This window comes from Protomyctophum parallelum (genome assembly GCF_964188405.1).
Source record: "Protomyctophum parallelum genome assembly, chromosome: 13".
In the NCBI taxonomy this organism is placed as follows: Eukaryota; Metazoa; Chordata; class Actinopteri; order Myctophiformes; family Myctophidae; genus Protomyctophum; species Protomyctophum parallelum.
In genome coordinates, this window is record NC_139708.1 from 12,288,989 (window position 1) to 12,301,389 (window position 12,401).

Genomic DNA, 12,401 nt, shown 5'->3' on the forward strand with positions numbered 1-12,401 from the left:
GCTATTTTTGGAAATGCTATATTTGAAATGTGAAAGTAAAAGTGGTTGAGTGTGTCTGTGGGTTGTATAAATACTAGAGGTTCCGGCTGCTTCGTGGCCCTCACATCTAGTATCCTGGCCCCAAAGTATAAGCTATAATTTTCTTTATTGTGGGCAAATGCAATGCAACAACAGAGGACGCACTGTCACACTTGCAGACTTTTAGTTATGTGTGGGCAAGGCAAGTGTTCCTATGAGTCGATGTCTGCCTGGTGACAGTTACAACACACGAGCACGCACACACTGGCTGGCTGGCTGGCCGGGATGCTATGATGTTACACCATGGCATAGATAGACTATAGACGTCCGATTCTGTGACCAGCCTTTATCCCAGTGATGGCAGGACACAACGACATAAACAGAATTCAATAGTTAACTATAAGACACCCTGAGGGCGAGAAGGGACTTCGCATGCGCGCATCTGCCCATGGGTGACGGTAGACTGCTGGGCGAGCGCTGGCGCTTTGGCATGGGGGGTCAGATCAACATATGGAATGAATTATGTACTGGCCATATATGGAGCATGTCTTGAGTGTACAGGGTTTGATGAGGTCAGATCAACATAATGGAATGTCAGAACAGGTCAGCTCCATATATGGAGATCTAATGGTGTCAGCGGGGGAGTGTCTTGAGTGCATGTACAGGGTTTGATGAGGTCTGGCCATATATAGAGCGTGTCTTAAGTGTACAGGGTTTGATGAGGGCCCAGGTAGGCTTAATTTTCGGGCCTGTTGCGAACTCTAGTTTTCGCCGGCTGCCGGGTGCGGCTGCACTAATAACTTTGGGGCAGACCCGTTTGAATGGACAGGTATCAGTCAAAATGGAGACATCGAAGAGGATGGACGGGTGGGGTAGGATCAACATGTCAGAACAGGTCAGCTCCATATATGGAGATCTATGTGATGATCCAGTCTTCTCCATGTTTGGCTTTCCAGGGTTTGATGCAGGTCAGTGTCGTGATCTTCATAATATGAAGGCGGCCAGACATACAGAGCGTGTCACGAGGCCTGATGGACTGACGAACATATATGGTGGCATGACGTGTCGACAGACAGACTCAGGTTTTGCAGGTTTTCATAGTAATCTGCCACCTACAGTCGCAATAACCACTATTGATGCGCTGTAGTCGTGTATAGGGATGGAGCTCGTTAATTTTTACACCTTAACGAGCCCACTATCGAACATTAGTTTGTGGAAAGATGGGAGACAATACATTCTCAACAGAACCAGTATATTTGACTAGGGCCTTCAAATACGGTACTTTTCTAACAGATGGAAGGCAATTGACTATACCAATAACATAATATTAAAGAAACTGTTAATATGTGTACCGTCACATTAAAAGCGTAATTTTGTTTACCTGGACAGCGCTGGTTGGCAGGTATCAATACACTTTTAGACCGACATGTTTGTGCCAGCATGGATGATTACATTTATTTCTTGATCGCCTCGATTGTTTAAACATGACGTCATGGGCCAATATGCTCGATAACGGGCTTGATAAGCCCAAAGCTTATTGATAACTCAATAAGCTTGTTATTGGATTTGTTCGGGTATCGGTTATCAAGCTCCATCCCTCGTTGTGCATCATATTTATCTACTAAAACACAGAAGTTGACTGGCAGACAATGACTGGCTGCTATTTATACATTTTTATATCAGTGCACAATGTTATATCTAATATCACTGACCTACATGGTGTTATATCAACAATAGGGTGATTAAAAAAGTTATGCCAGCTCGTGTTCTGACCTCTGAGCAGGCAGTAGCCTACTGCCGTCACATTGTCATGCTTGTCTGTTTTGGTTTGAAATTTGAATAGATCCCAGGGTGTGGGGTGATCCTATCTTAGCAACACTAAGATTGGTCCTGTCATGGGTAACTGCATGAGCCAATGAACTGCTGAGTATTCTCAGACACCAGGTTTCACAGGCAATAAACTCACAGCAATGAGAGCGGAGGGAAGCAGAGTGGGAGGAGGAGCACAGCAGAATTGTCAAATAAATCGCCCTGTCATTCATAATTATTTATTTCCCGACCTTAAAATACAGAAAACAAAGTGCGTCCCGTATCAGTTCATTATGGGACGCGTATTTTAGTTTCCAAATAGGAAAATCCTGGTGATGCAAGGTTAGATTGATTCTACACGGTAGCACGTCGCCAGACACCAGTGGTTGGGCTAGAATGAAGGTCAACAAAGAATGTGAATGTGTCGAACCACAAGCCAATTGTGTATATATTGGACCAATGAAAGGCCACTTAGGCCACTTAGGAAATAGGTGCCATTAATATAGTGGTTGCAAAGGTATTAATTGATCGTCTGAGTCCTGTGGTGGGAGTTCTGGACTGGTTTTGGTGGGGTCTGGGGCCATTAAAAATAAATTCATCAACTAAACTAGCGTCATACGTATAGTGTGTAAAGACCTTTTAAGCGTCGTACGAAGCCAACTCGAGTCGTGACAAATCATGACAACAAACACAATATTTTGGACCAAACAAATAATTACAAAGAAGAAAAACAACAAAAAAAGTGTTGTAACCTGCCGTTTTTTTATTCTTTGTTTGGCCCAAAACATTGTGTTTATTGTCATGATTTGTCACGACAAGAGTTGGCTTTGTCCGCTAAGATTGCATGTTCAAGTTTATCTCTGAGACTGATACAGAAAGAAAGGAGATGGAAGGAAGGTGGAAAGAAAGACACGCGTCAACAATTCCCTCGTTTGAAAACGAGCCATTCAGCGCCTAGCGTAAACGAGGCTTAAAGCAGCCAAATGTCTGAGGAGCAGGCTCGTCTGAGGGAGTTAAGCCCCCCGTTGCACTGGCAGCGTGCGGCGAGGGGCCAAGGCCCACGAGGAGACGGGTTGAAAGGTTGTGCCGGGGGCTGACTCTGGCTGGTCAGTCCCTCAAATAATCCCACATTGTGTTTCTGTGCTCCGTTCCCCTCTTTGTTTGTTTGTGATTAATTTGTGCGGGATTTGTTTTGGTCCGCACAGCTGTCCGTCCATCTGTCGTGGCCATGACATAATGCTGCGAGGCTGGCTGTGAGAGACTCGCAGTCAGCCCAGTTCTCTCTCTCTCTCTCTTTCTCTCTCTCCCTCTCCCTCTTCCTCTCACCACATCAGAGCACAGCCTCTGCATCCGCGAGGATGCTATGCCTTCTCTGTGTTCTCCCGTTTCTTAGAACCCACTTAAACCCTCTATTCTTAATAGAAAAATATACGCACTTGAGGTCTCTGTATGAATCTCTTTGCCAAACATACAAGTTCATTGGGGGTGCGTTGTTACGTGTTGTGAGCTTGTAGATCTGCTATTTTTGGATAATGTTCCCCCAGAATATGTATGCCAGGGTGTATACTTTGTTAACTGGGGTCCCCGAGGCTTCTGTAATTCCCCCTCAGTCTCTACACCAATTCTCTTCGCCTTAATATACCGACCTACAAATGTTTGCCTATTTTTGCCTATTATCAATGTCCCGAATAGGGATGCTACATTTCAAGTGTTTTTTAGTAACTGCAATGCGGATGTGACGTCTTTTCACCACACAACACCATTGTACAAGGAAGTATAATACGCTCTACGCACACACACCATTTTGGAAGACCTACTTCCTTCACAGGTGTTACTGATGATACTAATGAATGAATTAACAAAAAGTAGAAATGTGAGTACTTTGTCCACCATTTATTTAAATATTGGATGTGCTACCTTTTTGGATTTTTTTTAAGTCCTACTTTTTGATGGATAGTAATGAAGGCTCTGTTCCATTATTTTCAAACAGAGTCAGGGTGCTGCTATTGTGCATGTTGGCTCACTCTGCTTGGGTCTCAAAGTGTCCTTGAGTGGGTTCCAAATGGCCCTGTACAGGTGTGCTACGGGTACATTTGGTTCCATTTGTACATTCTCTGAGTTATATGGGGGTCCTTGAAATTAAACGGTTTGAGAACCACTGTACACTAAATGGAACACAGCCTTCCTTAATTTGTAACATTGGTAACACCTATAGAAGTAGGGAAGGGGCCCGGAAGTAGGGAGCGTTATTCTGTTATTCCCCTTCTGTTTGATTACATCACGGCCTTCATCCACTTCCAATCAGGCCTTATTTTCATGTATTCCGATTCTTGGGCCCTCATTTGTCAATGGAGTGTAAAATCTGTCTCAAATTCGAGCGTCGGTTTAGGAGTACGTCGGCACGCGTAGGTGGCGAGTGGGAATTACTTTTAGGTAGGCTAGAATTGCGTTGGGGGGGCACTTCGCTCGCCCGCGTGCCACGGATTTATTTATTACCACAGATGGTCTAAATAAGTTTCATTATTTATTTTCAATTATTTATACACGGCGCCAGGATGAAATATTAATCTGTGCTGTCATGTGCAATTTAATTTGCAAATAGCAGGCGGCGCGTAGGAACTAGGAAGCGTTGTCCAATCTCTTCAAATTAATGATTAACCTACCTTAATACAGCGCTACGCTACAGTATGTTTTGTCTTGGCATCATAAGGCATCAATCAATAATCTCTTCTGATTTACGGCGTACAGTGTGAAGCAAACTCAGATTGTCTCCTGACTCCTGGAGCATTTACCTTAGATGCGCCTAATCACTGAAAAGTTGTCGACAGGCAATGAGAGCCAAACAAAAAAGTTTTTTCGTAATTTGGATGATAATGCCAATTAAGACAGTGGGCTGTTGTGGTGGTTACCGCCTCTGGCCGCTCATTTCTCCTCATGAGGTGGACAGCCTCTCCCCGCTCATTTCTCCTCATGAGGTGGACAGCCTCTCCCCGCTCATTGCTTCTCATGAGGTGGACAGCCTCTCCCCGCTCATTTCTCCTCATGAGGTGGACAGCCTCTCCCCGCTCATTGCTTCTCATGAGGTGGACAGCCTCTCCCCGCTCATTGCTCCTCATGAGGCGGACAGCCTCTCCCCGCTCATTGCTTCTCATGAGGTGGACAGCCTCTCCCCGCTCATTGCTTCTCATGAGGTGGACAGCCTCTCCCCGCTCATTGCTTCTCATGAGGTGGACAGCCTCTCCCCGCTCATTCCTTCTCATGAGGTGGACAGCCTCTCCCCGCTCATTGCTTCTCATGAGGTGGACAGCCTCTCCCCGCTCATTGCTTCTCATGAGGTGGACAGCCTCTCCCCGCTCATTGCTTCTCATGAGGTGGACAGACTCTCCCCGCTCATTGCTTCTCATGAGGCGGACAGCCTCTCCCCGCTCATTCCTTCTCATGAGGTGGACAGCCTCTCCCCGCTCATTGCTTCTCATGAGGTGGACAGCCTCTCCCCGCTCATTGCTCCTCATGAGGCGGGCGCGGTGGGCAGCCTCTCCCCGCTCATTGCTCCTCATGAGGCGGGCGCGGTGGGCAGCCTCTCCGCCGTCTCCGCTGACCGTGGTGTCAGCATGAATGCACCACCGGACTCCCTGCTGCTGCAGCCTAGGGGTGCTGCTGCTGACAGCCTCTCCACAATTATTTTCCTTTGTCTTTTATTCATCTTTTATTTGAGTGGTGGCACACGTCTTTTGAAGTGAATGATGTCAATATTGCTATTTCCGTTTTAAAAAATGGCACGCGCTGTCAGGCGGGTGTTAACAGACGTCCCAAGTAGCCAATCACACCCTGAAGCATGACGCTTTGTGCCCAGCTGAAAATGTGATTGGCCACTTGGGTCGTTTTTTTTGTCTGCCTACCCAGCACCGTTTACACGACTCTGTATACCTACCCATAGTCACCTCACACTTGCTGTATTATTAGCCTAGCTGATTGTCACTAGGGGCACGGGGCTGTAATATTTGATTTGGGAAGAGCCTTGCCTAGCCTTACATACCTATGTCGGCACGGCATTTATGAAATGATCGCAAACAGCTGATCCTCGCTTAATTTCGTTCCTAGCGTTGATAAATGTGAAGGCTGAAATCAATCTGGCACGCCCTATGAAATCAAGCCTCGCCCTCGTTTTTTGCGACATGAACAACTACAATATGACCAAACAACGTATGGAAACCATAGTTACATGATGGAAAGCCAATAAAAAAAGTTTCCTCCGCTTGCCTCGCCTCACCTCCCCAAATAGCTGCATCTCCTCCTCCTGCCCTATCTGTCTTTAACACTGTGGTGGTCCGTGACACCGTGACCTTGCCCGTTTATAGTCTATATTAGATTGCCTTGCTGGCTCGCATGCAGTGGCTGGGCTGTCAAGTGTCAATGATATGAATGCTCAGCCTAAACCTTAACGTAGCCTATGTGGTACTACTGGTGGTGGGCTGGCTGGGTTACCTATCTCCACTTGCGCTGGCACGGCACATAAATGGCATTCGAGCGACACGTCGGGTTTATCCTAAAACATGGACATGATGAGGAGATTGCACATACCGTAACTCCAAAAAGACATGGGCCTGCTATAGATTAAGCTACAGTAGGCTACCCACGTTGGGAGACTTGACTCTCCAGCTGCAGCAGTACACTCTGCACTCTCCAACGTCTATCCATGTCATGAAAATATTCCAGCAGAGGCAGTGCAAATCCTCGCATGTATGCGCTGATGCAAAACACTGTTTAAATGGCTTAAGCATCTAACTTGCAACATTGTTTTTAATTGCGCAATTTTAATTCCTTGTACACTTGGAAATATCTTACCAATTTCATACATTTCCATGCCTTTACAAATTATCTTTTTTCACATGTATAATATGTATTAGTTTTATATACATTTTAGAAGTGAATACTCTGCTTGTCTACAACAGAACTACAGGTGAGGACAAAGCCTACGACAGCTCCCGACCTGACGTGATATTTGGACGGGCACACGCCAAAGTTCAAGTTCACGCTGGAATGATAAATGCCGAAAATTTCGGCGATTTCGGCGAGCACCCTTATTTTCGCATGCGCCTCGTTGATAAATGAGTGCATTGGAATCATTGATGTTGTTTTCATCATCCCGCCCCAAAATTGCTTTGCTGAGAACATTTTAGAGACTGGCCTCAATAGATAACTCATAATGAGAGGTTAACGACATATTTTATAACAATGACGCTGTGTTAAGGGAAACCAATAGTCAGAAAAGTTGACTCGCGGAGGGGAAGACATTCTGCTCTGACCTCCAAGTGAAACCATTTGAAACTATCAGATCTGTGAGGGAGACAGTTGGCATTTCATAACGCAAGTATCTCTGGGGAGCAGGGGGAAAAACCCATCGGAGCAGAGGTTGACGTTTCACCTAAATATTCATATTTTGGAGCGCTGCCTTCGTATGATAGCCTAATCATACTCGCCCATGCCTCTCTCTCTCACTCACTCTGTCTGTCTGCCTGTCTCTCCTTTTTTTTGTCCCAAGTATTCTGCGACCAAATAAATAAATAAAATACTGTACATGCACCGTTATGATTTTGTGTCTGGAATGGCTAAGCTTGCAATCTGTATCACAAGATACTGTGCCTGCCACAGGAAGATGGGGAGTTGGTTCTTGCTTCTAATGGGAAGTTGTACTTTTATGCTTTGGTATATCTTTTGTAGTTTTATGGTCTTGGTTGGTTTTGGGATGAGCCTGAGTTGACAAATTGTCCTATCGGTTGTTTGTTACAACAATATGGGCTGAATTGAAAAGATATGGTTTATCCATTAAAACCGAGAAAACATCTGTGTCATAGATTAGATTGTGTGCGTGTGTGCGTGCGTGCGTGCATACTTTTCGAACACAAAGGTGTTTTTTGAAGATGTAGAACTTTCCGCAGCCAGTTAATCACTAATCGGTAAGAGAACATCATGTTCGGGTCCTAATAAAGTGCTTTTAAATTTCAAAATGCTCTCTCTCTCTCTCTCTGTCTCTCCAGCATCGTGGGTCACTCCGAGCCTTACACTAAGTTGTGTTGTAAAGGCTTCTGCATAGACATCCTAAAGAAGCTGGCCCGCAACATCAAGTTCTCCTACGACCTCTACCTGGTCACCAACGGCAAGCACGGCAAGCTTGTCCGCGGCATCTGGAACGGCATGATTGGAGAGGTATGAGGACAGGTTTATTTAAGCAATATTACATGAGAGGGTGTGCTTTACCGTGATTATTGGCACGACACCTTAAGTACATGCTCATCCCGACGTTCAAAATTTTCTTTGGAAATGGAGGTGGTATAACTACAAATGTACATAATTCAGAACTTCTGCATGGGCGATCTCAGAACTCTCAGAACTCCTGCACCCCCAGATGTCTTGACTGTCCCAAGTAGGCCTACAGTAATTCGATAAGCCGAAATGGCACTTTATTCCGATATATACATATATTGACCCTTACATTGCATCCAGCTTTGTCAAGATTCTACTGTATATATGAACAATTGTGTTCACATAGACGTGTTAGGGAACTGAAGCCGGACGGGGAGGCGTGTAAACAAAAAAGCTAAGAAGTCTGTACGCTCAGTGGCACATTCAGTAGAGTTGTCCTGGGTTTGATTCCCGCCAGGGATGCTGTGCTCGCTGTGTTCGTGGGGCGTGTTCTCTCCTCCACGTCATCAGTGCCCATACTCTAGGTGGGGTTGGCGAAAGGGCCTTTCTGTGTGGAGTTTGCATGTTCTCCCCGTGTCTCTGAGGATAGTCGCCGATTTCCGGACCCTCGGTTACCTTTTCTGTATTTGGGACGACGGTACCCTATAGGTTTCCCTTGAATGTCAATCCACTCTCCATGGTACGCACTGCTACCACTGTCTGGTCACGGACAAATATAAGGTTGCTTGAGTGTGGATGAGATGTTTCAAATATGTAACAAGGTGCAGTAGGAGACTCACAGCTGTTGCCTTCCTGCGTTAAGAAATGGGAGTACTTTTTCCACCACTGCCCATTCCTTCAGACGACCAACAACCTTTGGTCGGCGGTGATTAGCGGGCCGCCAACAGGTGCCCGCCGTGTGATCTTGTACATCTGCTTTTTGTCCCGGCGAGCGATACGACGCATGTCAGAGTATAAATCAGGCATTATGTAACATGGCATTATGCTATCCGCTGCGATACCTAGTAATGGATTAGGGATTAGGATTGGTGGCAGATCAGGGCCCCTGCGGTACCGTGTAGCAACCAAAAGACAGCAAACACAACCTTGGGATAGGCTTTTTGACTTTTGACAGGTGACAGTACTATACTTAAGTACAATTTTGAGGTACTTTCACTTTATTAGATTTTTGTATAAATCATAAACCCTGCCAAGGACATCTTTCACTTATCTTTATGGAAAGCCAGAAGCGCCAAGGCTGTCTTTCATGTCTTTTGGGGGTTTATTAATTCAGGATGGTCTCGCTGATATCCACCATGCAAGCAGCTTCCCCATCACTTAGGGTGACCAGATGTCCCGATTTGTGTGGGATTGTCCAGCATTTGAATGACTTTTCATGCGTTCCGCAAATTGAGACGTTGTCCCGCATACTGATTGACAGGCTCCAGTTTTCAAATGTGCGTTAACTGCAATTCAAATCTTGGTTTTATCACTTGAAGACTTGAAGAATAGAATTGTTTTTGTGTACAAATTATTTACGCGTGCAACGCAACCCCACGTGTCCCACACAAACACACTCGTTGTCTCACATCTGGTGGTGAGTGGGGATCTGGTCACCCTACCTGTCGCTATAGGTAACGCTCACTTCCACTGTGGTCCGTAAATTAAATGATTCCCGTACAAATTATGTACAAAAAAACAAAACACTTACAATTATTTGACAACTTTAGTCACTAGTTACTTGGTAGATTTAGATCATTAGTAAAAATATATATTAAGCGCAAACAACTTGGTGCCCATGGAGAACCCCAAGGGGACCACCATTAAGATCATGGTGCTGGTGTGGGCCTTCTTCGCCGTCATCCTCCTGGCCTCCTACACCGCCAACCTGGCTGCCTTCAATTTTTATACTTCAGCAGAATAGCCGATCTACAAGCTCACAATGCCTTGAATCGCTAGCCGTTGTGAGCTTACATCTGCTATTTTTAAAGCGTTTGACACATTTTCTAAAACAATAATTCAGCCCCATCTTTACCAGCTAAAACATTAGCAATAAACATGCATTACTAATTACAATCCAATAATAGATTATGAAATAGACAGAAACGCCCAATGCAATACAATACAAATACTTTTGTTTTTGTAATGTAAATATATGTCGATGCCAATTTCTTTCTTTTTTATTCTGTAGTGTAGCACTTTGAGTGCAATATAAATACTACTACTACTACTAACAATAACAATAACAATAATTATTATTATTATTACAGGCCTAACATTAACACAATGTTTCTAAATTGTTTGTGGTATTGGTTTTGCTACTTTTACTTGAGTAAAAAAAAGAATACGAGTACGTCCTTAGCGGTGAGAATGAGGCGGTACATCACCCTGCCGAGGCGCAATAAGTCACTTGTGTACGAGATTTATCCCAAAGGTCACAGTGACCCTTCCCTTATCTTAGTCCTGTTGGGCAGCGTCCGATTTATGATGCTGCATGCCACATGCTGCATGCCGAACATACAGTATGCATTTTATAGTTTATATGCATAGTTTCATTATACAGTATAGATATTCCACTGCTATGTTCTTAGCTTACGTATTACTGATAAGTACTTGATGTATTGCCATGCTTTTTTGTTCTTGCTCTGTAAATCGCTCTGGATTAAATGCTAAATGCCTAAATTATAATATGCAAACACCCCTCCAGTGTTGATTTTGACAGCAATTTTTAATTTAGTTTAGTCATAGACTTTATTTAATATTTTAGTGTTTTGGTCGACTAAATATCATAAGATTTTAGTCGACTAAATCTACAGTTGATTTTGTCGACTAAAATTTTGGCGGGCCTTAATGACGTCGTAATGGCAGATTTTTATTACACTTGGTTGCATACTGAAAGCGCAACACCGGAGTGCGACCAAACAAAGTTTTTAGTTCTACTGGATCTCTTCTCCACTAATCCCTCCCTTAACATTTTAGTCTAGTTTTTATTTGTTGTTGTTGTTGATATATTTAGTCATAGTTTAGTCTTTATTTAGAGTTTCATTTTCGTCAGTGAAAAAAGGTAGTCCACCGTAGCTTTAGTTGACAAAATCAACCCTATACCCCCACACCTCTACTGACTGTCCTTTTGCCTCTTCACAGGTGTTCTACAAGAGGGCCGACATGGCGATCGGCTCACTGACCATCAACGAGGAGCGCTCGGAGATCATCGACTTCTCGGTGCCCTTCGTGGAGACGGGGATCAGTGTGATGGTGGCCAGGAGCAACGGGACCGTCTCGCCCTCCGCCTTTCTAGGTGAGCAGCCCCCCATGCATGCAGGCCTGTCGTCTGGGTGAAGAGAACATTTTTGTGCCACCCCCCCAGGATGTGTGTTTGTCTCGCCTTGAGAAACACAATCACGCACCGACGCGTCTGACTGAAGGAACATGTCAGATATGGAGGTGTCAGTGTGAACAGTGTTGCGGTCTCAGTAAACTGATGTTACACAGCAAAACCCCCAGCACACTCTGAGAGCATACCAAGGAATACGTTAATAAGGTTACAAAGGAATACGTTAAAATAGCCCTGAAACATGCCTGTCATAATCATGACAGTCATGACGCAACTTCACCCTGGCCCACATCTACATAAACGTTCCGTTACCCCCAGGCAATGGGCTCCCCAGGCAATGGGTTAATTCTGTATTGTTCAATTTAAAGCATTCTTATCTGACTGCCGGCCATTATTTTTTACCCGTAAAAAAATGGTTAAAAAAATTGGACCTTACCCACTGTTTGGGAAACAGTGGCCTATTGTATTTTGAATGTTGAATGTTGCACTTGTGTCCGTAACCTCACCCCGCATCCCGCGAGGGTCAAACAACAACTGTCACTTGAATCACGCCATCGCGCAGCGTCAAAACAGAGACGGTTCAAGTTCTTTCAAACTGTAAACCACGCACAGGTCATATGGAACCCACACTCAAAACCCAAAGGATTATTAGGAGGTCAATTAAATGTCAGAAGTCTGTTACCTATTAAAATAGATCAGATCAGGAAAGTACTAATTGACTCCAACTTGGATTTCCTGTGTATAACTGAGAGCTGGCTGAACAGCAATGTCTCCACTGACCGAGTTAACATATATGGATACACATGTTTTAGGAAAGATAGAACAGGTAAAGCAAGGGGGGGGGGGGGGGGGGGGTTCTAATCTATATTAGGGAATGTATTAAATGTGTGGAGCTTGAATTGGCTGTAAACGTGGAGTGTCTGGGAATCAATGTAATACTTTCTTCCAACATGAATTTTAACATAGTTGTACTTTATAATCCTCCATCTCATAATGCTGATTTTTATAATGAATTGAAAAGTCTTCTCTCTGCTTGTGATAAATGTAATGAGACTAT

General features: G+C 44.4%; 1 protein-coding gene across 1 annotated transcript in view; it reads left to right on the forward strand.

The window, feature by feature from the left end:
• Nucleotides 1-12,401, forward strand: part of grin2ca (glutamate receptor, ionotropic, N-methyl D-aspartate 2Ca) — a 142,872-nt gene that overhangs the window by 112,952 nt on the left and 17,519 nt on the right. Inside the window, exons 7-8 of the mRNA XM_083780236.1 lie at nt 7,866-8,034; nt 11,155-11,308. Of these exons, the coding sequence (XP_083636362.1) occupies nt 7,866-8,034; nt 11,155-11,308 (323 nt within the window). The remainder of the gene's footprint in view (nt 1-7,865; nt 8,035-11,154; nt 11,309-12,401) is intronic.